Source organism: Lutra lutra, chromosome X (assembly GCF_902655055.1).
Source record: "Lutra lutra chromosome X, mLutLut1.2, whole genome shotgun sequence".
Classification (NCBI taxonomy): domain Eukaryota; kingdom Metazoa; phylum Chordata; class Mammalia; order Carnivora; family Mustelidae; genus Lutra; species Lutra lutra.
Window position 1 is genome coordinate 60,090,580 of NC_062296.1, and position 23,844 is coordinate 60,114,423.

The window sequence follows — 23,844 nt, forward strand, 5'->3', positions numbered from 1 at the left end:
TAATGACAACTTCCAGATATAAACTCAAAAAGACTTTATCAAGAGAAATAATCATTAGCAAGTTTTCAGTACTATATTTCAATACAGAATGAACAAAACTGCACTTGGTCAATGAGAACCCTCAATTAACAAAAATAAACTAATGTCAGCTATCCGGTGTTAAAGTGAAAGGAAGGTTAGAAGGCATCGTTTGGTATGAACACAGTAGCTATCATATTCCCTCACAAATGTCTGTTATGTGCAAGCATAATGAGGCTGGCCTACATTTGCAGTACTCTTTAAAATTTAAGGGCTGTAATATTCTGAATGGGAAAACCACTAACAAAATGACTATGACCCTTAAGTAGTAAATATTTAATTCATTTAACAAATGTTTGTCAAGTTATCTATAATGCCCTTAGGACAATGCAGGCACTAGGAATACAATGGTCAACGAAACAAAAGTGAAACTTATTTGTCATAGCTGACTAAGTGAAAAAAAAAAAAATCCAACATCTGAACACTTTAAGAACTGCTTTTATTAAAAAGAAACAAAACAACAAAGAAATGCATTTATTCTGCCTTGGCCTACTAAGCAGACTGTATATACGCTCAAACAATCCTTTAGTGTGCTATCACAGCAACAGAAACCAGACTATTTAACTGAGTATTTGTATACCTGAATCAAATATAACACTGTATGTCAACTCTATCTCAATAAAGAAAATAAAAAGTGAGCACTATGAAAGCAAAGCTTGCTTTATAACCACTTGCCTTCCCCTGGACAAAAAGAGCAGCACAGTAGCCACACATTCAGATTGTACTACATTTCTGAGTCTAATTTATCCTGTTGGCATACATAGAGAAGAGAAGACAGACTTTTCCTAAATGAGCCATCAGAGGATACAAACTGACCTGCAAAGAAAGTCTTCAAGATGGCAGTATTTAAGTTTTACCATTACAAAGACACCTCAAAAAGAGCAGAGAGATGCATAATTCGAATAGCCCAGACTACATCTCATGTATCAATATGCAAGGCCCTGCAATGAAACCTGGCAGAAGCAATTCTGGACCATGTTTTATGTACGTATTAATCAATCTTAAAAACACCAATGAAGCCACTGATATATCTTTTCAAATCCACAACATCATGAAATATTAAATATTTCCAAACAGTGACAATATAGAAAAATTGCTTGGCAACAGAAATATATTCAAAAACATACATGTGAAAATGAAGGAACTTACAGAGTAATTACTAAGTATAAGAAACTAAGAAAAGCCACATAAAACTACCCCATAAAAAGAAAAACAATGATACACTTTCCAGTAAACTGAAGGGAAATGAAGGACTGGGGTGGGGACAACATGACCTCAGAGTTTCATTTTTCATATCTAAACCAGATGCAAAATAGATGTACCTATTAACATATAAGCCAGCAGAAATGACTATCAATTATAATAATCAGCCCTGAGATCTGGAAATACCAGGTAAAATATCCAGCACCCATCCCTGCAAACCAACAGAAGAAGCTAAGAAACATCTGCACCTCGCACGGAAATACTGCAGTAATGAAACTGACTATTGCTGTGTGAAATAGTTATCATGCGGTAGAGGCTTCTGCAGTTCAAAGACTATATACAAACCTCAAGGCAGAAAACATTCTACAGAAAATTAATTTCCAAGCAAGATTTACCTAACTTATTTTTTTGATGTTATGGCAATTTTCTTTTTATAGAGCACTTCTGGTCCAATTTAACAAAAAGGATCTATTCATAAAAATTTCTGTTGACATCTTTATTACCAAAGTCACCTTTTGTTTTAAAAGCTTTTGATTTGTTCAATATTTCAAAATAACTTCATAGCATTTTGCTTTATATAGATTAAGGAACCTGATTTCTAACTGGAGGAGGACAATCTATATTCATGAAATTAACACATAAAACTCAGGTTTCAAGACTTTCTTTTCAAATTGTTTAAAAGAGTTCTAGCTGTATAGTCTGTGATTATCTCACAAATCTTTTCAATTGTAGAACCCTTCAACTATATTTCCAATCCTGAAGACAAGCAGTGATATAACTTTTTTTGTGGTAATTAACAAATTACTTATGTGTGTGTAAGTTATTAAAATTTATAAGTTATTAAAATTTAGAGCAATGTTTGGATTCGAGATTCAATCTTGGATGTTCTGACTCAGTGAGCTGGGGATGACACCCTGTAAACCAAAAAAAAGCTTCTACAAGTTACTCCAATGCACAATCAGGGTTAAATGCCACTATTTTAGTTTTTAAATTGTGTACTTGCTCCCCAAAACTTTACTTCAGACTATGTAGACAAGGTGGGTGTAGTCGATACTGCTGTCTCTATTAAATTAGTGTAAACAAAGTCTTTTAGGAATAAAATGGCAACACCAGGCACTCTGCTATGGCTATGCATCTATGGAAATGAATGCACGGCTCAATGAAATGAATGTTCTATTAGAAGTTTAAAAGACAATTCCATAATGTAACCCAAAGGGTGTAAGTGAGGGAAAAAAGAAAAGAGGTACTTTAGGCTGAGGAAACAAGTTATTTTTACACAACACTTATGAAAGAGGGTTTTATGGATCATTTTAAGAAAGAAGAGGGAAAACAGGTTGTGTACGCTTGCAAGTCAAGTGATTTTTTTCTTTTTCATTGTTACAGATTGCCACAATGAATTAAAACCAACAACTTCATTCCTAAACCTAATAGTCTATGATAAATGGATGAGACTAGGGAAAGGTCCTGGGATGTGATAGTACTTCAAGGATTCAGTCTCCGAAAATGAGATACAGAACTGGAAGGAGAAAGTTCTGGTAGGGTGTTATGAGTCACACTGCTGGGTAAGCTGATCTGGTTGAGGTTCTTTCAAAGCCCTCAAATTCAAGTTCTTCTGATTCTCTGTAATACAAGATTATTACAACTGTTTTGAAGAGAAACTCTACTGCCTACCAGTAACTAATAGCTAATGGATCCTGGCAATCTTCAGTCAAAAAAGAAGTCTCCAATCTGGAGTCCTCTAAAAGTATCCTTAACAAGGAAGTAAAAGAAAAGACACCGTATACTGAAGATGTTCAAAATCTTATTTCTTTTCACAGTCCTTCTTTACGGCTCCAGACTTCTGTTGGTCTATAACACAACATCTGATATGCCTCAGGTACTTCCATCTCAATCTACTCCCAAAGGACTTATTGCCACTTAGTCTTTCCACCTTCCAATCCCAAAACTTGCTGCTACTTTATCACCTACTTTAGTTAACGGAAAAATGAATTAAGTCAATAAATGAGGAATCTGTTTCCACACTGAATGAGTTAATAAATTAACCCTTATGATCTATAGAATGTATTACCTCTCATTCATCCATCCATCCACTGAGAACCCATTTATCCCATGGATCTTGCTCATCTTTTTTTCCTGATTAACAGTGTCCTACCTAGTCTCCCAACTCACTTCTATCATGCTTTACGAAAGGTATAAAACTGACTAGAAATTTTAAAACACTGGTTCTAGTATGTGTCTAATCTGTGTATATAAATGATCAGAATACAAGATGACCTGTTTCCCAAGTTCTTTAAATCAAGCAGTGTACAATTTGTTTCCACATCAAAATTAAGACTGATATTTACACCAGTAACAAATACAAAGCGAACATGATATATATTTTAATGTTTTTTTTTTAAAGATTTTATTTATTTATTTGACAGAGAGAGATCACAAGCAGGCAGAGAGGCAGGCAGAGAGAGAGGAGGAAGCAGGCTCCCTGCTGAGCAGAGAGCCCGACGCGGGGCTCGATCCCAGGACCCTGAGATCATGACCTGAGCTGAAGGCAGCGGCTTAACCCACTGAGCCACCCAGGCGCCCCGCGAACATGATATATATTTTATAAAGGGGATAAAATGTTGTTTTGGAACATAACCTCTTTTTTTAATGTAGCATTAGACACACTGAATGTTTCACAAAGTTGCATTTGAAGACCAAAATATTTACACCATAAATTTAAATAGTTACGGGTAAATACCAAAAATAAACACATTTTGATTAGAAATGATTTCTTGTAGTTAAAATATATTTGAGGAGATAAAACTGAACTGGGAAACCTGGACTCACCCTAACTCTTCCATATCATAGAATGGTGACTGCACATCTATGAGCAGTCATGTCCTTTTCAAACATGCATTTTCGAGCTTCACACTTAAAGCTATATATGTACTAGAACTCAAGGCAGAAGTGAGTAGTAGCAAATGGAAAAACGAAACTGGGCAGGCAGTGTGAAGGGGAGAAAGCATTATGTGGGGGCGCCTGGGTGGCTCAGTGGGTTAAAGCCTCTGCTTTCGGCTCAGGTCATGATCCCAGGGTCCTGGGATCAAGCCCCATGTCAGGCTTTCTGCTCAGCAGGGAGCCTGCTTCCCCCCCCCTTCTCTGCCTGCCTCTCTGCCTGCCTCTCTGCCTACTTGTGATCTCTCTCTGTCAAATAAATAAATAAAATCTTTAAAAAAAAAAAAAAAAAAAAAAAAAGAAAGCATTATGTGGTGGCTAGATAAACCAATTAGGAGATCAACTCATAGCAGAGAGTAGTATCTAGGAAAGATTAAAAGGAAAAGTACAAGTTAAAGAGTAGAGGAAAAAGGAATAAGCAGGGCAATCATTTTTGCCCACAAATAAGTAAAAATGGACAGAAGACAAAGTGAACAGTAATGACCATCCTTTGCCAAAAGGAACAGTGGTATTTCATTCAGGTAAGCTGAGTTCCACTGCTGATATGACAATTAAGGAGATACTGTTTAAAGGTACAAACTTGCAACTAGTAGATAGCTAAGTCCTACAGAGCTAATGCACAGCACAGTGATTACAGTCAACAATACTGTATCATAAATGTCAAAGCTGCCGAGAGACTTGACCTTCATTGTTCTCACCTCAAAAAAGAAATATTACGTGATGTAATAGAGGTGCAGCTAATGTTACAGTGGTAATCACACTACAACATATAAATGCATCAAATCAACATGTTGGACACTTAGGACTTACACAATGTCATATGTCAATTTTATCTAAATAAAACAATTTCCAAAGAATTCAAATTTTCAAAATGCCAGCTAGGAGAGTTAAGCTATTGAGCACCATGAAGTACTAAATAGGGCAGGGGCAAGCATGGAGAAGTAACAGCAACTTTCATGATCTTCTGATACCTGAACTAATAAAAATATGCTGGTAAAACTTCAACAAAGAAGTTTTAGATATTACAAAGAATATTACAAGTATTTTAGAAATTTAAGGTGCGATTAAAATTAATTAATAGCACAAATTCTCAGCAAGTATTTTTATAATACACAGAGTTCACAGTATCTTAATTAAATGACTCATCTATTCTACATTAAAAAGAAAGAAAGGAGGCATTTTCATAGATTCCAAAAGTGGTTTCCAAAAGGAAATCTATGTCCTCATGCCTATACTTATCTCTTCTGCCTCAATATCTTGGCATTAAAAAAATGACAATAAAAGTCCTGAGTCTATAAAGGGTCTAAGATGAAATCAGAAGCCTGAAAATGAAGCAATTCCTGGAGAAAAGTAAGGTAAAAAAGAAAAAAAAAGTGAAAATGCTATTTCACTCAGCAGTTTCATGCCACATATAACAGTAGAGGGGAGACAAGCTGAAAGAACTGGTGAACAGGAACATGTGGAGAAAACATATGCACTGCCACTCTGTCTAGAAAAAAAAAATTGTTAAAAGGTGATAAATAAAACCAGCCTCTCCAGCACCCCCCCCCCAGCTTTTCCAGCCCATCCTATTTGAGGCATTTATCATCTTTATAGCCTCTTCCATTTATCTACTCAAGAAATATTCGGGGGGGCAGGGAAGGAAAGAAAGAAAGAAATACTCGGCACTTGGTGCAATGCCAAACTATCATCTAAGTCTCATTTGAGTTCAGTCTGTTTCCTTTGCATTGTCTCTGCAATTCTCATCTTCCTACCTCTTTCATAGCAACCCTTCAAATCAGCACTTACCATCTTTAAATACCAAATTATGAAGGAACTTACACTGGTATCCAGCCAATTACCCACAGGTTCCCATTAAAAAGCCATATTCTTTACCTTTAAACCAAAAAAGTTCCAACGTCGACACAGTCTAGGGAAACCTAAATATGTAAATATTAGGGAGAATTTCTACATAATCTTCATTAAATTAAATAGATACACTGGCATTAACTGACTGAAGAACATGGGTGCTATTACATCTTATTTTGCATTTCCTTCCTTCACATGAAGGAAATAATTAAGCCTGCCAGGATGTGAAAATTAGAGGCATTATATAAAACTATTTGTCAAAATTAGTGTACTTTTACTGAAGTAATGATCATACACTGCCACAAATATGCAACAACTGTAACCAATTATCATTACCACCATTAGAAAGTAATGAAATAAAATTCTGAATTAATTATATGGTGTTCAAGAGGCAACCAAACCCACCTAGGAGGGATATTATCTCAAGCAGGGAAGAAAAACAAAAAACACCATGTAGAAATGTCACCCTGGAATGGACTCTGGTTCAGATAATATTAAACTAGTTAATAAATTAAAAATTGATACTCCTACGACTCACTAAACATGAAATCCTTATTAGCCTATATAACAGAAAAGTAAAACCTTATCATTGAAAAGTAAGCTGGGCATTAACTTCACATTTCTGAGGATGGGCAGAGTAGCAAAAATACAAGTATTAAATTACAGGATGGGAAAATGGATTTCACAAATGTATCTACACTGGTCCCAAATTGAAGAGTTTTAGATACAGACAAACTGAGGAATAAAAAAGAGGGGGTTGAAAAATCTTGTCAGATACTTTCATATATCTCTATATATGTATGTATATATGTATGTATGTATGTATACGTATCTATGTCTATAAATTTAATCTTTACAACAATGTTGCAGAGTGGGGATGGTTACTCCAGTACTACAGACTCAAAGAGGATCAAAAGAATTAAGCATCCTGCCCAAGGTCACGCAATTAGTCCTATGGTACGGTCAAATTTTAAAACCAAATTTGCTTGCTCTGAGAACTGTTTACATAGTACCAAAACAGAATGAATCTGTTGCAGAGATACATTTTGGTAAAAAAAAAGTTATTACCAGGGATAAAAACAAAACAGGAGGCCCTGAAATCCATTTCCTGTAGTAGATGAAAATAAGAAATCTATTACAAAAACAAACTGCATTTTATTTTATCATTGAGAACCTGTATATGCTATATCCCTCTTCAAGGGTAGTGAAAGAAAATGAGGTGGAGAAGACCTGATCTATAATGGACAGACTGCCCATACCACCCCACACCAAAAGACTCTTTTTACCCACCCCTCACTCCTCCATCAGACAAGAACAGTGCATTCAGGAAATTACGCCCTGCTCCAAAACTGGGCTTAACTGGTCTAAGAGCAACCACATCTTTGACAAGGAATCAATAGAGAATGGCCAATGGCCCATTTCGGGCCAATGAAATGCAGAGAGAAGTATTCTCGAAGACATCAACAGGAACTCAGGATCTTTCTCCTTTATGACATGAATGGTCAAATATTTACTGAGAACTTATATGCCAGCACTATACTAAGCACCTACACCACTACTCTATAATATCCTTCTTTATGAGACATGAAAAATGAATCCTCTCACTTTGACTGTATCCTTTGACTTTATTGAATTCATTTATTATTTCTAATAGTTCTTTGGTGGGGTTTTTAGGGTTTTCTACATTTCACTTTGATTGTACCTGGCAACCAGGCTTCAGAATAAGCCAACACAGAACAGAGAAGAAAATGAATCCTTGATGAAACCTTGTATCAGCTGAATCAACCAATCCTGAAGTTTACGCTTCACATTATACAAGCTACTTTTTTACTGTTATTTTAATCAGCTTCAGTTGGTAGTCTCTAAAGTTTCTGGTTATCTATACCAAGAAACGTGCTTCTAGGAAACAGCTTTAGTAGTGGAAAAGTCATCAGTGGTTCCACATCTATCCATATGAAACTAAAGTACTACCCAGTCCACTTTAGGAAAATTGGAGGCCAACTAAGGGGAGAGGGACAAATCACTCCTTCTGATTCCTACCTTCATTTGCATTAAATGCTAAGCATTTAGAGAGTACTATACTGAAATACCTCCTCCTTGACTAAAAATGATGATGCCTAAAATTCTTCTTTTGGAAACAGGGAACACGGGATAGAATAGTCTTTAAAAAAAAAAAAAATAAAAAAATAACCAATGTCAAAATGAGGTACAAATCAAAGGCAACCTTCTCATTATGGGGAAGAGAAATAGGAAGGACTCTTAAAATTCTTTTCTCTGTTTACATAAATGAAATAAAGATCAGGATGATTATCAAATATTTTAATAAGAAGACTGTACTTAAAATAATTCTGCTAAAATTGTATGACTTGAAGGTTAGCCTTGATGCCTGAACAAAAGTGTACACATGAAGTCTCTATTGAACCTGAGTAAGCAGGAACACTTTCAACTCAGTGGAGTTGGAACACTGTCCAACACTGTTTCCCTCAATTAAAAAACATTTTTAAGTTATCGCCACCTTTGTGGGAACAAGAGCTTCTGCATCCACAGAATTATGTAAGACACTACTGATGTTCAGACAGCCAAATTCTCTAACATGGGACATTATGTGATTATCTTTTCCACTCAAATATATTTCCTGAGCAACATGGTTTACCCAAGCTGCTATCAAAAACATGTCTGCCACATATAATAGTTATATTGTGACAATATTATAAAATGATCAAATAAATTTATTTTGTATTATTAGACATTTTAAGAATCTCTTAGCTAATGTATACTGTGAATGTCCAAGAGGAGGTTAAAATATGCAAGGTGGCATATTTTCCATTTCAAATCCACTCACATCCCAAAGTATACAGTTGACTCTTGAACACGGGTTTGAACTCCATGGGCCCACTTATATACAGGTTTGTTTTTTGTGCTTTTTTTTTTTCACAAATGTATTTTCTCTTCCTTATGATTTTTTAAATAACATTTCCTTTTCTCTAGCTTGCTTCATTTTAAGAATATAGTACACGATATACATGCACAGTATGTGTTAAGCAACTCTAGGGTACAGGTGAGGCTTCCAATCAACAGTAGATTATCAGTAGTTACATTGATGAGGAGTCCTGACACACAGATTTTCAACTTGGGGGCTGGGGTTGATGCCGATAACCCCCATGTTGTTCAAGGGTCCGTTGTGTGAGAAGTGCTGCTCTGTATTTGACGAAATCCGGCTATTTCCAGGCATCCTTTTACTTTCCACACTACCTAATTTTACCTTGGTGCCAATTCCTCAAACTGCACTTACCTTTGACAACTGTGTAATCAAAATACTTCACAATCTACTTGTTTTAGTGTTTTGGGTTGTATAGCACTCTTTCATATCATCAGCACTGTTCTTTATAAACCCATGAAAGACAGAAACAGTAGGTTCATAACGGTCTACTTTAAAACCCTAGAACAATACAGTTTTTAAAAAACCTTCAATAGTACCTTATTAGTGAATTCAAATTACAACGTACTGTAAAGTCTCTTTACCATTCTTTATGTCCCTCCCTGCCCTTCAGGATCAAGATAATCTGCAATGGAGATATTTAGAACATAGCAACCATTATACTCCTAAATCCACAAGAACTTAAACTTTTTCCTAGAACTTCTAATCCTTCAAAAAGCAATGCTTTCGTTGCACAGGAAAGCACTATTTTCCAAAGCTCAGAAAGACCTAAAGTGATGGCACAGACAGCACAAGAAACTCAATAAAAAAAATTGAAAAATATCAAATTTCCATAGTAAATAAAATATTTAACCAACAATGTATTATCTTTTCCTAACAATGTTTATATTCACAAACCAGCAACTCAAATGACTTGCAGAGAATATATTTTAATAATTTAGATATATGAGATGTGCCCTACTGGTAGAGGTCAACAGATTTCTAGTGAGACCCATGCAAATAAATAGGCCAGGATGGGATCACAGACACAGCACCATTAAGCAGCTGGACCTGACCTCTATGCTGGCCAATCACTTATAGTGGACTGATTTAGATGTCCAAACTGAGATTGAAACCTTCAAATTCTCCTGATGACAGACTTCAATTAAAACTTAAAGAAAGAAAGAAGAAAAGAAAAGAAAAGAAAAGAAAAGAAAGAAAGAAAGTAAGTTAGTTTAATGGTATCATCAGTTACCTATGTCTTAGGATCGTAACTACGTTGTACCCTGAAATCCAATCTTGTGTATCTTCTGGTTCACAGCTAATAAAACAGTTCTTTCACCTAAATTTTCAAATTTTCTTTTGAAGTACGAGTATAAATTCCAACATTTCTCAATGCTCTAATATTTAACAACAACCCATCCCCACAAAAATCCACAAAGTAAAACATTGTATCTTGGAAAAAACCCAAAAACCTACCTTTAAACTAGACTCATAGTCTGTATTCACTTTGAACATAAGCCCAAGTCGTAAATGAATTTCCTTGGCTCGACAAAAGCTGGGATCAACATAAAGCACCTCCTGAAATGCTTTAATTGCCCTGAAAGAATATAGACATAAGATATCTTAACTTTTTAACACTTGCATGAATTTTTGTTTGGTAGCACAGTAAAACTTCTGCTTTATGCAATACGGTTTTAAAGAAAATTTATTTTACGTGACTGTATTATTTAAAAAAAAAAAAAAAAAGACTGGGCAGTGGCACCCGGGTCTTTTATATAATTGAATGTATATCACCTAATTTAATATAAAGGGAAAAGAAAGATCAGATGAATGTATAGTCACAATTATTCAAATAATATTTTATGGCTTAATAAAATTCTCAGTTTAAATAGCTGATTTCATTGTTTCTGGAATTTCCTAGGGGAAAGAGAGGTAGGACAGATAGTTTTGTTTTTTAAAGAGGAAAGATTAATCCTGTTTCTAGTTTAATCTACAAGAGTGTTTATTTAAAACTTTATCTTTCATATTTAGATTTATAATCCATGTGTACCTTATTCTTTATATGGTGTGAATTCAGATTTTATTTTTTCCATACAGATATCCAATAGCCCCTGCATCATTTGTAGTAAAGACCATCCTTACCACAGCTCTGCAGTGCCACTTTGTCCTAAATTAAATGTCCATATTTATGTAGGTCTGTTTCTGGGTTCTCTTATTATCTATCACTTTCCATTGGTCTACCGTCCTATTTTCACCCCAAATTCACAATTTAACTTTTATAAATGGTCTTGATTACCAGTAGAGCAAATACAGCATAAGGAAAGAACACTTTTCACTGAATACATTTTTATACACCTTAATTTGATCATGTAGATATACTACTTACTAAAAATTAAAATCATGACAAGAAAAATGTCTACTTTGAATTTTGAAAATTGTAATACCAGATGTAACAGTAACTAGAGCATCATTTTAAATCTCTCTACAATATTTAATTAAGGCTTATCCCAAGTACCAGCTAATACATTCTTCACAAAGCTTTTTATCAACTATTCCCTGCCTCTACTTATCTTAAAGGTGGCTATTTAGAATCTTAGAGGATTCTAAAAAGTCTATCTTTTTATATAAAAAGTTCATAATATTATACCACAAAACAGAGCACAATATCCCTTATGTCTTTTAAGTAACTTTGATTCATGCATTATCTATTTCCCAAAAAAACTGTGTGGGTCTATGTACATGGTTATTATAAAATTAAGGGTTCTAAAGAGTAATGTTTATTGTGAGGGTGAGTGCAATAGGTCTGGCATCAGATACTTTTATATCTGGTAAAATACTTACTTCCTGAAGAGGAGGCTGGGATCTATGTGTTAGATCACTTTTTAAATGGGTGGGTGTATATGTGTTTTATTATCTGATGTGTACAGGTAGAAGAGGGGAGCTAACGACCTGACAGAAAAGAATTGGTGTAAATTACCATTCTCATTCAAAGGCAGCTTTCTATTTCTCTCAGACTTCAAGATACACATCTGCGTATTTTTAAGACATTCTCTTTGTACTTTTCTCAAAGCTTTCTCATAGGAGGAGGTACAGTTCAGCCTCTATTGTTCTCCTGGTCATGACTAGTGCTACCACCTTCTAACAAAACAGGCAATTGTTGGGGGGGTGGGGCTCAGCACATAAAAGGTTAGGAAGAGAACAACTGCAGCTGTAAATGAGGCCAATTAAGACAGGATACAATTGGGAAAGGGGATGGAGGAGTTTGGGGGAAGCTTTTGGGCTAAAAGGCAATTTTTTATATCTTGACCTAATTTTATATATAACATGTTAAGATGTATACTTCTGTTTATACATTTTTAAATATGTTGTATTTTATAATAATAAAAATTGAGGGTAATGCTTCATAAAATCCTAATGAACCTTAATTTATGAGATGGGTCAGATAACTCTCTTGTGGAATGGTCAGAACTAAGCAATGTCCACATGTGCCAATAAAAAACCCAGGCAGACCTGAATCAAAGATATGAAAGAAAAAGGGAAGACAGCAAAGAAAAGAAATAAAGGAGAAAAAAAAAAGAAGTTAAGAAAGAAAAACTGTCTAAGGAAGGGCATATGAGAAAAGCAGTAAGGACAATACAGAGAATCAGTAGCAAGCCCTTGGGAGAAATTATTTCCTACTCCATCTTACTTTCTATTTCTGGCCTTTCCTCTGAATCCCTAAATCTGTAGAGGTGTTTTACTCTATAGGTGCCTTTGGTACAGACATCTTATGCACTTAGTTCACAATGTCACATAAGTGCAAAGAAACATTAGTTTACTTTAACAAGTTTTCTATGTATGTTAACGCACTAGAAATTTTAAAAAAAATTAACCTATAAGCAAAAACACATGTTCCAACATACTAGTTCAGGTTACCCTGTGCTTATTCTTTAAGGACTATTAAAAGTGCCCATGAGGGGCGCCTCAGTGGCATAGCTGGCTAAGCGTCCGACTCCTGATTTTGGCTCAGTCTGTGATCTCAGAGTTGTGGGACTGAGCCCTGCATCAGGCTCTGCACTCAGCTTGGAGTCTGCTTAAGCCTCTCCCTTCTCAGGATGCCTGGGTGGCTCAGCTGGTTAAGTGTCTGCCTTTGGCGGGGGTCATGATCCCAGGGTCCCAGAACTGAGTCCCACATTGTGCTCCTTGCAGAGCGGGGAGCCTGCTTCTCGCTCTGCCTGCCGCCCCCTCTGCTTGTACTCTCTCTCTGACAAATAAAAATTTTTAACAATAACAACAACAAAAAGACTCTTCTCTCCCCCATACCCCCACTATGGCTCACTCGCACGCTCTCTCAGTCAAATAAATAAATAAATAAATCTTCTTTAAGTGCCCATGAGATGGTATGACCAATATATATTGAATGATTAAGTTCTTCTTGTTGTTTCAAAACTTTCCTCAAATTCAATATCTTGCATTATTAGATTATTGAAATGGATAGGCTCTTTAAGGACACCCTTGCTCTGCTCTCGCTTATCCATGTTTCCTCAAACATGAGCCTCCTGTAATTGCCTACTAACCATGATACTCTCTAAGTCAAATCTCCATGTAGCATTTAAGGTCTGTGAGCAGTACCTAGTACCCATTCAATTTTATTCTCAGTTATGATCCAACACTGTTCTTCCTCAGCTGTGACCTGACTTATTTCAGGAATTTCTTTACACAAATACTGGCCCTCTTGACTTCACGTCTTCTCCTCAGGATGGTCTCCTGATCTGAAATATTTTCATTTCTTCTATTTCACCCTATATCCACTATTACCTAAAAGACTGACCACCCAAACTCAACACCAACTATGTTTCACTTAGTGTTAACCAGTAGTTAGGTCCACTGTATAATCAAATCACTTTATTCTCTATACAGTGGTATACTATCACCAGTTTTTCCAAGTGGCCTATTCCTTGAGGTCCACACTTCTCTTTTATCTTTAGTTATCTTATCTAATAAAGAAAACAGTTAAGTTTAATAGATGTTTACTAATGCCATCACTTTGATAGTTGGTTGACTGGGCTTCTCCTGGGGGCAGGAAATAGCAATGCTCCACAGTCTATTTACTGACCTCTTGGCATCTAACAAAATATATCTAGGCTCATTTTCATTTCCTTTTCTAAGCTTTTTACCTATCTCTCCTGTGTGCTTCCTCAGTTTTTCCCCACCTTAGGGGAAAAGAGGAAAAAGGTGTGTGTGTGTGTGTGTGTGTGTGTGTGTGTGTGTGAGAGAGAGAGAGAGAGAGAGAGAGAGAGAGAGAGAGACAGAGACAGGGAGTATGTGGAGAAAACAGTTATCCTTCAGACTACATTCTAATTTTGGACATTTTACCACATTCTTACCTCACCAAACTGCATGTAGCCAAAGCATGATCTCTGCACCACAAACTAGCCTAAAAACACCAAGACAGATAAATTCTGCTGACCTCAGTATTCTGATGACACAGAATTTCAGAACATGAAAAATGGCTACCCAAAATTATAAAATATTTTCATGATATTATGTCTGGAAAGGTTTATACTTTTCAAATATTAAAGCATATTCCCTAGCAATAATTTTGGTGATATAAACATTACATTTTTAGATTTTGAGAATAAATGCCAATGATAATTATGCATAGCAATATGCACTTTTTGTTTCTAAAAGTCATTAAAAAAGAAAATGCCTCCTCAGGACTTTACCGAACTATAGTAAAAATAATGATATTAACTAAACATCCCTAGAACAGTTTCAGTACATTTGGAAAGAGATATAATAAAACTTTTAACTTTTCTAAGGCTAATAAAGCTGAGTCTGGAAATTTCCCTCAGGGATATCTGGTCTAATACCACAAAATTCTGTACTGATAAAAGGGAGAATATTCTAACTCTAAATCAGTAATAACATGTATATACCCAACAGATAAATACTTCCACACATAGATATTATAAAATGTAGAGGTTCCTTTTAAATGAGACAAATCAAAGATTTGATGAAGTCGTCAAAGAGACAGACAAGGCAGGATTTTTAAAGATAGGGATGGTTAAGAGAAGCCAGACCAAACATAGTAAATGGCACAAAGTTACATAGGTTGAAAAAATGCTCAATTCGTTTCTAGGGAAATGTTAATACAGTGTGACTGACACAAAGAATATATTTAGGGGAACAGTAAGCTAGAAGGATTATTTGAGGCTGAACCAGAGAGGATCTTAAATGTGAGGCTAAATTAGAAATATCACACAGAAGTTCTCCACCTTGTCATTTGCTAATATGTTACTTCATGTCTTTCTTTTTTGCTCTTTAGCCAGTCTTCTTTTCATCACCTCAGACAGTGGGAGACCTTTTTTCCTTCTCCTCTTGCAAAGATCTATGTTTTTATCCGTAATTTCCCTGAAGCTTAATTAGTCCAAGCCCTTCCAAATTCTCTCTGGCAATCTATGTGTCACTGGTAAGCATTAACTACCAGAACTGCCTCAGTTAAATGCTAGTTTTGTCAAAACAGAAGTGTACATAATAAACACCACATGTTAACATGAACTGTTTCATTTTAATGGAACTATATACTTAAGCTTTTCATCTAAGAACATTACTTTGTATTATGATAGCTCAAAAATATTTATTAAATATTAAGTTTCTGCCAGACTCCATGCTAGACAAGCCTCAGGATCAATGGCAGTATCCCAAAGACATTAGGTTTATTTGCACCCAAAGTAGTCACCACAATGGAGAATAGATATTCCTCCACTTTTAAGAACAGTTGTGATTGGTACAGTGCTTAAGGAATTAATCCTAAAAAAACTTCACTTGTGATGTGTTAATACTTCTATGTTTCTAATCTCACCTCCACTTCACTTCGCTAACCCTTTTTAATGTCAATAATAATCACTATATTTCCTTAACAGGCCTCTCAGTTACATTTGGGAGCTTAATTTCCAAAATCCTATGCCTCTAGCACAGAATTATGTATCTCTTAGATTGCCACTGTAAGACCCTTCTGATATGGGAATATAAAAGGTTGCAGGTCAGAAAGAGGCTTGATAAGAATTTTCAGATGGATATATTTAGAAGTATTGCTATAAGCTGTAATAATTTATTACTGTATGTATTTCAATTCTTCTCACCCAAGGACATGAGCTTCTCACTATAAGGCAAGAAGAAACTCAGTTCAAGGTACCCCAAGCAATGTGCCCCCTCAAGAGCAAGAACAAGTGAAGGCATGGGTGTGCATTCATGCACCTGTAAAGGAATGGCTTTATAAAGCCATTTATACTTTGTGTTTCTCTGTCTTTCCCCTTCTGGACATCTTTCTTAACTCTGCTCCCACAACAAAGAGTAGGATCAATAGTAAAACTGAATAAGCATCCTCAGTCCAATGAGGATGTTGTAGGTGCTCTACTACTTTCTGACATGGGCTCCTCTAAGAAGAGAATACAACCGAAAAGTGGGAAAACTAACCAGTAACAACTGATCTAGAAGCTAACCAATAAAATCAACTCCAACAGAAAAAATGGGCAGACTATGGCAAGAAACAAGGCAAACAAGTTAACAGATAAAACTATACTTAATAAAACTGTTCTCAATAATATTAAGTCACCATCACCAACCCCAACACACATTGATCGTATACATTACCACCAAACACTTATTAACCTAGCAGATGCCAAAAGACACCATTACTAAGTATTGAAGTTTATTGAAACTACAAATATACTAAAAATAAAACATTCTGAGACATCCTAGGCAGATCCTTACAGCTAACAATACAAAAAAGGGCGCAATACACTCTCCTCTAGAAACATTTTTTCAACATATCCCAAAATTTCATGTAAATAATTTCAGGGAAAAGAAAAATGCTTGATCCCAGGAATTAACAGCTACTTACAAACAAAACAAAATAAAACACAAACACAGGACGTTCCTAACACTTAAGGCTGTATTCTGAAACTCATGAAGCAAGAACTACTCCATGCTTTCTAAATCTCCATATGTTCAAGAAATAGCAAAGTAAGTTAAAGGATGGGGCACAAAAAACATCTGACCAGCAAGAGAGGAAGCACACAGCTAGGATGGATTCAGACAGGGTGTGAAATATGTCATTTTAGGAAGCAGCTAGAGGTGAAACTTAAGACGTGAGAAAATGGTGGTGACCAGGACAGAATCGACAGACCAGAGGGCACTTGTTAATTCAGACACTGCACTGTCCTTGTATCATGCAGTTTCATTTCTTAGGTCAACTGGAGGATACAAAATCATATACAGATAAGGGGTCATATGATATAATGTTCCACAGCTACAAATCTCCTAAGTTGACATGGTCACATACTTAGGAAAGTAATCCACTTTTGAACTGCTGATGGGTTTCATTACTGATTTTATGTCTATATCTTCAATCTACAGGGAGCTCATATGTTATCACAGGTAGATAAAAAACGGCTGGTGTGTGGTATACATGTCCATTCCTAAACTGCAGAGTTCCTTGCCCCAGGTTTCACCTAAATTACTTCTGGCTAGCCACAAAGAATGTACCAATGTGCCCAGGAGAACAAATGCGAAGACTGATTAAAAAAATAACTGTCAATCTTCAAACCTGGGGTCAGAGTACAACAACAACAACAACAAAAACATTAAATTGGGGAATCTGAAGCATAACCTCACTTGTGCCACTAAATAGTTATGTAATATTCAGTTATATATACACCTTGCTTTCATCATCTACAAAATTAAGGGAATAAACTAAGTTATCTCTAAGAACACTTCTGGTTGTAAGCTGTGTAGTCTATGAATAGGATCTTCAAGAAACTAAGACTATTTTAAAACATTTGTAATGTATCCTTGGTTTTAAATATGAAGCACTGGACATGAGGTTAGGAGGCTTAAGTTTAGGATTGCCCTATAGTAAAGGATAATTCAAGAGAAAGAAATCATAAAACTTCTTTTATAAAGACCAATTAAACTTTTGTAAAGTTTACAAACAAAATGAGTGATCTGAATGATTACAATACTCTATATATACACACACACAGGTATTCTCTAACAATGCAGTACTTCCACAGATGATCAAAATCCAATAGAATGAAAAGCAAAGAGGGAAGAAAAAGCATATAGGAAAAGTCATCCATGTCTACAGTTTCATCTTTAGGGAAACCATACTGAATCACTGCCAATACATAATTAAAAGCTCTGCAATAAATACCCAGGGTGCCCAACAGGTACATGGATGACAGGGTTATAACCTTTGGTCAAAACCTTGCTTTGGACTCTCACAGCATTCACTCAGGTTAAAATTAAGGAGAACAGAAGGGACTCTGACAAAATTAGATATGCTTCAAAAAAAAATGTCTGGATAGGGCTTTATGGTTTACAAAATATACATTATCTCATCATCAAAACTCTGTGAAGTAGAAAAGGCAAGTGACTACACTGAGCTTTAAAAAAAAAATTCTCTCTCTCTCTCTCTCACACACACACACACACACACAGAGAGAGAGAGAGAGAGAGAGAAACAGACCTAGGGAGTCTATTTAACTCAAGATCAAATTAAGTGACAGCGCTGAGACCAGAATACCTATCTTCCAACTCAAATTTTATGTTATTTCCATTGGAGAACACTATTATCTTGTCTCCTAAACAAGAAAAACAACAAAGGGGCAAAGGCCATTAACAACAGGGCCCTACATTTTATAGTTCATAAATTCTTACATATTCCTATCATAATCTCTGACTCTGAAGGTAGTACCATTACTCCTATTTTATAAATGAAAGAATTGAGAGCTTGTAATTTGATGCCTAGTTACTGGAAATTGGAAGATACTAGTATGCACATGCATATATACGGGGGTAGGGGGGACAGCCAATCTTGTCTAAAAGTCTGAAAAAGGTAAACATACTGGTCATCAAAGATAATTTACCTACAGACCTTGAGATGTGAGAGCATAGTCATTCTCCAGTTCAAATAATCTGGGGACCACTGGTCCATAATGAATGACTGAGAAATTCCAAAAGCTTTCCGATCTAAGCCTTCTTCAATCAGAAACTCATATGATATTCTTTTAGGAACGCATACAACTCTAACAATCTAAAGTGGGTCAACATCTCTGAGTAAACAATCTAATCAATTCAAGAGAGTACTGAAAACCACAGGCTTAGTGACATTAAAATATTTTGTATTTATTATACATACACATACAATATCAAACAAAACAAGCCACTTACTAGAAATAACTGGAGTTACCAGTTTCGTGTCAACTTACCATTGAAATGCATTGTAATGGAAGTAGACCAAACCAAGACCATATAAAAAGGCAGCATTCTGTAAATAAAAGGAAAAAGAAACCATTTGAGTCTAATGCATATAATGTTATTATAAAATAGTGTATCAAAGATATTTTAAGTTATTAAAACTATCTTGCATTACAATATATTACAATATATTTTTAGAACACTAGAATAACAGTGATGAGTCAGCAGATGGCACACAACCCAACCTGGAAAGATTCTCTGGTTTCTTTTAATCAAACCTGCCCTGAAATAAAAAATCTATCAGCAGAATTCCATGGACACATCTGAAATAAAAATCTATTACTCAGGAATAAGAAAATGTTTGGATTGTGCTATCCTATTCTCTCTTGCTTGCATCTGTATTCTTTCTCTGGTTTTTTGTTTCTTTAACTAGATTTAATTTTATGTTCAGTGCTGCCAGGAAGGTATTTACAATTCAAGGAAATGTACAATATAAACTTAGAACAAATTTTAGTGGTTTAAAAAAAACAACATGCTAAAATGACACCTAGCCATTTACATTTGGGGCTTTAACATCAGTGATTCCTGAGGCGCCTGGGTGGCTCAGGAGGTTAAGTGCCCAACTCTTGATTTTGGCTCTGGTCACCATCTCAGGGTCCTGAGATCCAGCCCTGCTTGGGCTCTCCGCTCAGCAGGGAGCCTGCTTGAGATTTCTCTCCCCACCCCACCGTGCCTGTTCTCTCTCTCTAAAATATAAAACTTAAAAAAAAAAAAAAAAGTAAACTAACATCAGTGATTCCTTTTGTAGTACAGAACAGAAAGATGCTTATTCAGACTCATTCTGACCTCTGGCCTCCGAATAGGAACTAGCTAGCTATACACCGTTTATTCAAAAAGGGCAAATGTTTGAGTATCTAATACATGTTTTGCCAGTACATAAGCAAATCTGTTTTAGTAAACCTTATCTGTTTAAAAAAATAATAATAAAGGTTTCACACTGATTCTGGTGAAGAAATTTCTACAAACCTATATTCTAAAACCTGAAAATTTTAGACTCTTAATAAAATGCTTCTTGCCACACAGTCTTGGGTTGTATTTCCCCAGAAGCCCACCCTGAGACAGAAGGTTTTAAATATAGTTTACTCAGGAAGTTGCCCTAGGAAATACCAGTAAAGGAGTGGAAAAGTGAGGCAGGGAAGGGAAGGATGACAATAAAGGGTGCAATATGGCTGATTATACAGCCGGCACTCAATCCTGCTGGGGATCTCTAGTAGACAGTGTGGAACATTCTTAAAATCATCTTGCCCTAGGTGTGAGGGACTACAGTACTTATCCCACAGTCACTATGGTCACTGGTTAGAGAAAAGGAATCAGTGATGTTTAAAGTGTCAACTGAAGTGTAGACAGCTGGATGACTTTTGGCCTGCAAATGTTTCTTTTTAACACTAAACTTTGATCAGGGCACCTGGGTGGCTCAGTGGGTTAAGCCTCTGCCTTAGACTCAGGTCATGATCTCAGGGTTCTAGGATGGAGCCCTGTTTTGGGCTCTCTGCTTAGCAGGGAGCCTGCTTCCCCCTCTCTCTCTGCCTGCCTCTCTGCCTACTTGCGCTCTCTCCCTCTGTCAAATAGATAAATATCTATGTCAAAACAGATGTCAAATACATAAATAAAATCTTTTTTAAAAAATACTAAACTTTGGGGGCGCCTGGGTGGCTCAGTGGGTTGAGCTGCTGCCTTTGGCTCAGGTCATGATCTCGGAGTCCTGGGATCGAGCCCCACATCGGGCTCTCTGCTCAGCGGGGAGCCTGCTTCCTCCTCTCTCTCTGCCTGCCTCTCTGCCTGCTTGTGATCTCTCTGTCAAATAAATAAATAAAATCTTTAAAAAAAAAATACTAAACTTCGTTCTAGGATTATATTGTACACTTCCTCTGAATTCCAAGTACCTTTCTGGAAACACTGAAAAATGTTTTAAGTACATCTTAAAATGTAATAAATATGAAGAGTTAATTTTATTAAATCCTCATTACCCCCAGCTTTCCAAATGAGAAAACTGCATGCTACAAGAGTATTCACAGATATGGGGATTCACAAAGGTCTCAGACAACATCTATTTCAAAAGTTCATATTTTTTTAAAATTTTTTAATTTATTTGGAACTGGCTTTAATCAGGATCATTCATTTACCACCCTACTCCCCACCCCCTGAAATATGCTGAGCATTTACTAGGTGTTCAGGGACACTCAAGAGTTGAACAAGCCAAACTGATTAAAACATACTTCCCCTGCAGTCAAGAAGTATGCAATCTAGTCTGTGCAGGTGACAGGGACTGGGGGGAACAGTGACACTAAGAATGCAAGCGTAGTTCATTCAGAGTTATCAAGCGTTCTACCCAGAAAGTCTAGATTTGAAAGACAACTGTCTTCATGGCTGAGTAACAGATTAACATCTTTCACCTATTTAGCTAATTACTCACAGAAGGTGGTGTGGGGTATGGTGGAATTTACTGAGGAGAATTTCTGCTTTCAGGAAATACTTGGTCTCTCCCAACCTCCCTACTTTGCTCCTAGCTTATCCTTCCCACTCTAGGAAATCTTACCCTATCCCTGCCACCTCAGAAATTCTATCAATTATTTAAGATCCACTTTATTTTTTTAAAGATTTTATTTATTTATTTGACAGAGAGAGATCACAAGCAGACAGAAAGGCAGGCAGAGAGAGAGAGAGGAGGAAGCAGGCTCCCTGCAGAGCAGGGAGCCCGATGCGGGGCTCGATCCCAGGACCCTGGGATCATGACCTGAGCCGAAGGCAGAGGCTTTAACCCACTGAGCCACCCAGGCGCCCCTTAAGATCCACTTTAAACGACATCTTCCCCCATGAAGCTCTGCTGCTTCTCCCACCTCAACCCAGAAGTAATTTTTCCAACCTCTAAATTTGGCCTCAGTACAATGTCTCTATCCTACTACATTATTAATAGTAAGAACTTAATTTAATGCAAAATGCTAATATCATCATTTCTTTTTGAAGGTTCTAACACCCTGTGAGGTGGTGGAGAGCTTCCTTTATAGAATAAAGAAACAAGGATCAGAAAGATTAAACAACTTGCTCAAAAAGTCAGGTACTGGGGCGCCTGGGTGGCTCAGTGGGTTAAGCCGCTGCCTTCGGCTCAGGTCATGATCCCAGGTCCTGGGTTCAAGCCCCACATCGGACTTTCCGCTCGGCGTGGAGCCTGCTTCCTCCTCTCTCTCTGCTTGCCTCTCTGCCTACTTGTGATTTCTCTCTGTCAAATAAATAAATAAAATCTTTAAAAAAAAAAAAGTCAGGTACTAAGTAGTGGACATAGGAATTAAATCTAGGCCTGCCTCCAGAGTTCACTCTTAACTACTATTTTTTTGTTATTTGTGTACTGACTAAACCCTATCTCATCAGACAAAAATGCTGAGAGGCAGGAATGCTAATCATGTGTGTATCCCGTTATCACCTAACACAGTGCCTTCTACACAGCAGACGCCCAAAGGTTTAGCAAACTGAATCACCCAGTATTTAAGCTCAGTTATTAAACTCAGCTTGCGAGATGACACAGAATTAGTATGAATAATGGTTCCTATTAACCAGGAGCTTATATATTTCAGCAAGGAATTAATTTTTCCATAACAGTAAACAATGTAATTCAAACTTTTATTGAGCATCTATGAGTCACAGCAGTTATCAGCACTGGGAAGAGCTGTGAGCAGACAAAAATCCCCACCCTCACTGAATTTACAATTTAATGACAAAAGATTATGAAATTAAGTACATAATAATATATTCCAAGCTACAACCATTTAAGAGTTAACGAAGTATAATAAGGACTAGGAAAAGGGGGAATACTTGAGTACTGTTCTCGAGGATAGCTGGGAAAGGAGAAGGAAAAACAAGCCTCCTCAGCCAGGGGTTCTAAATCAACCATCTTTAGAAACTGACCTGGAGGTATGAATGGCTATATGCTCTTACATAAATGAATTCCCTCCCAATGTACAATCTCACCACAAATGCCAAGAGCAGCCCCACTGAGAGGCATCTATGCAAGGATAGATGAGCAAAGGCACTGTTATGGAAATTAATTTAAATTCGATGTAGTCATTCTTCAACCCACGAGGAGTCAGGGGAGTAACTTTCTGGGAAACGTACTATTTAATAAATATACTCCTGTTTCACTACAAATCTTCAGAAGTTAGAGTATCCATACCAGGAGTCAGCAAGCTATGGCACATGGACAAAATCCAGCCAGGCACCTGTTTTTGTAAATAAGTTTTACCGGAACATAGCTACATCCACCCATTTACTTACTGTCTATAGCTGTTTCCAGCTCCAAAAGAACTGAATAGTTGCAAAAGAGAGACTATCAGGCTCAGAAAAAAAACCTAAAATATTTACTCTCTGGCCTTTTACAAAAGAAGTTTGCCAACTTCTGACCTTGACTGGATTACAGTACCCATCACCAACCCAAATTAAGAAATTATAACTTGATGAGATTGCTATCCACTTACACTGAAGGTTCTTACACTGTGCCTACAGTGAAGTTATTATGACAGATGTGGCTCATTTAAGTTAGCAGTTCACCAATACCAGAGTCCACAGTA

At 36.5% G+C, this 23,844-nt stretch overlaps 1 protein-coding gene across 8 annotated transcripts in view; it reads right to left on the reverse strand.

The window, feature by feature from the left end:
- The window catches only part of KDM6A (lysine demethylase 6A), a 212,931-nt gene that overhangs the window by 85,487 nt on the left and 103,600 nt on the right, over positions 1–23,844 (reverse strand). For all 8 annotated transcript variants that reach the window (XM_047714914.1, XM_047714912.1, XM_047714918.1 and 5 more), the window contains exons 5-6: positions 19,237–19,295; positions 10,460–10,580 (exon numbers count right to left, since the gene is read on the reverse strand). In XM_047714914.1, the coding sequence (XP_047570870.1) occupies positions 10,460–10,580; positions 19,237–19,295 (180 nt within the window). The remainder of the gene's footprint in view (positions 1–10,459; positions 10,581–19,236; positions 19,296–23,844) is intronic.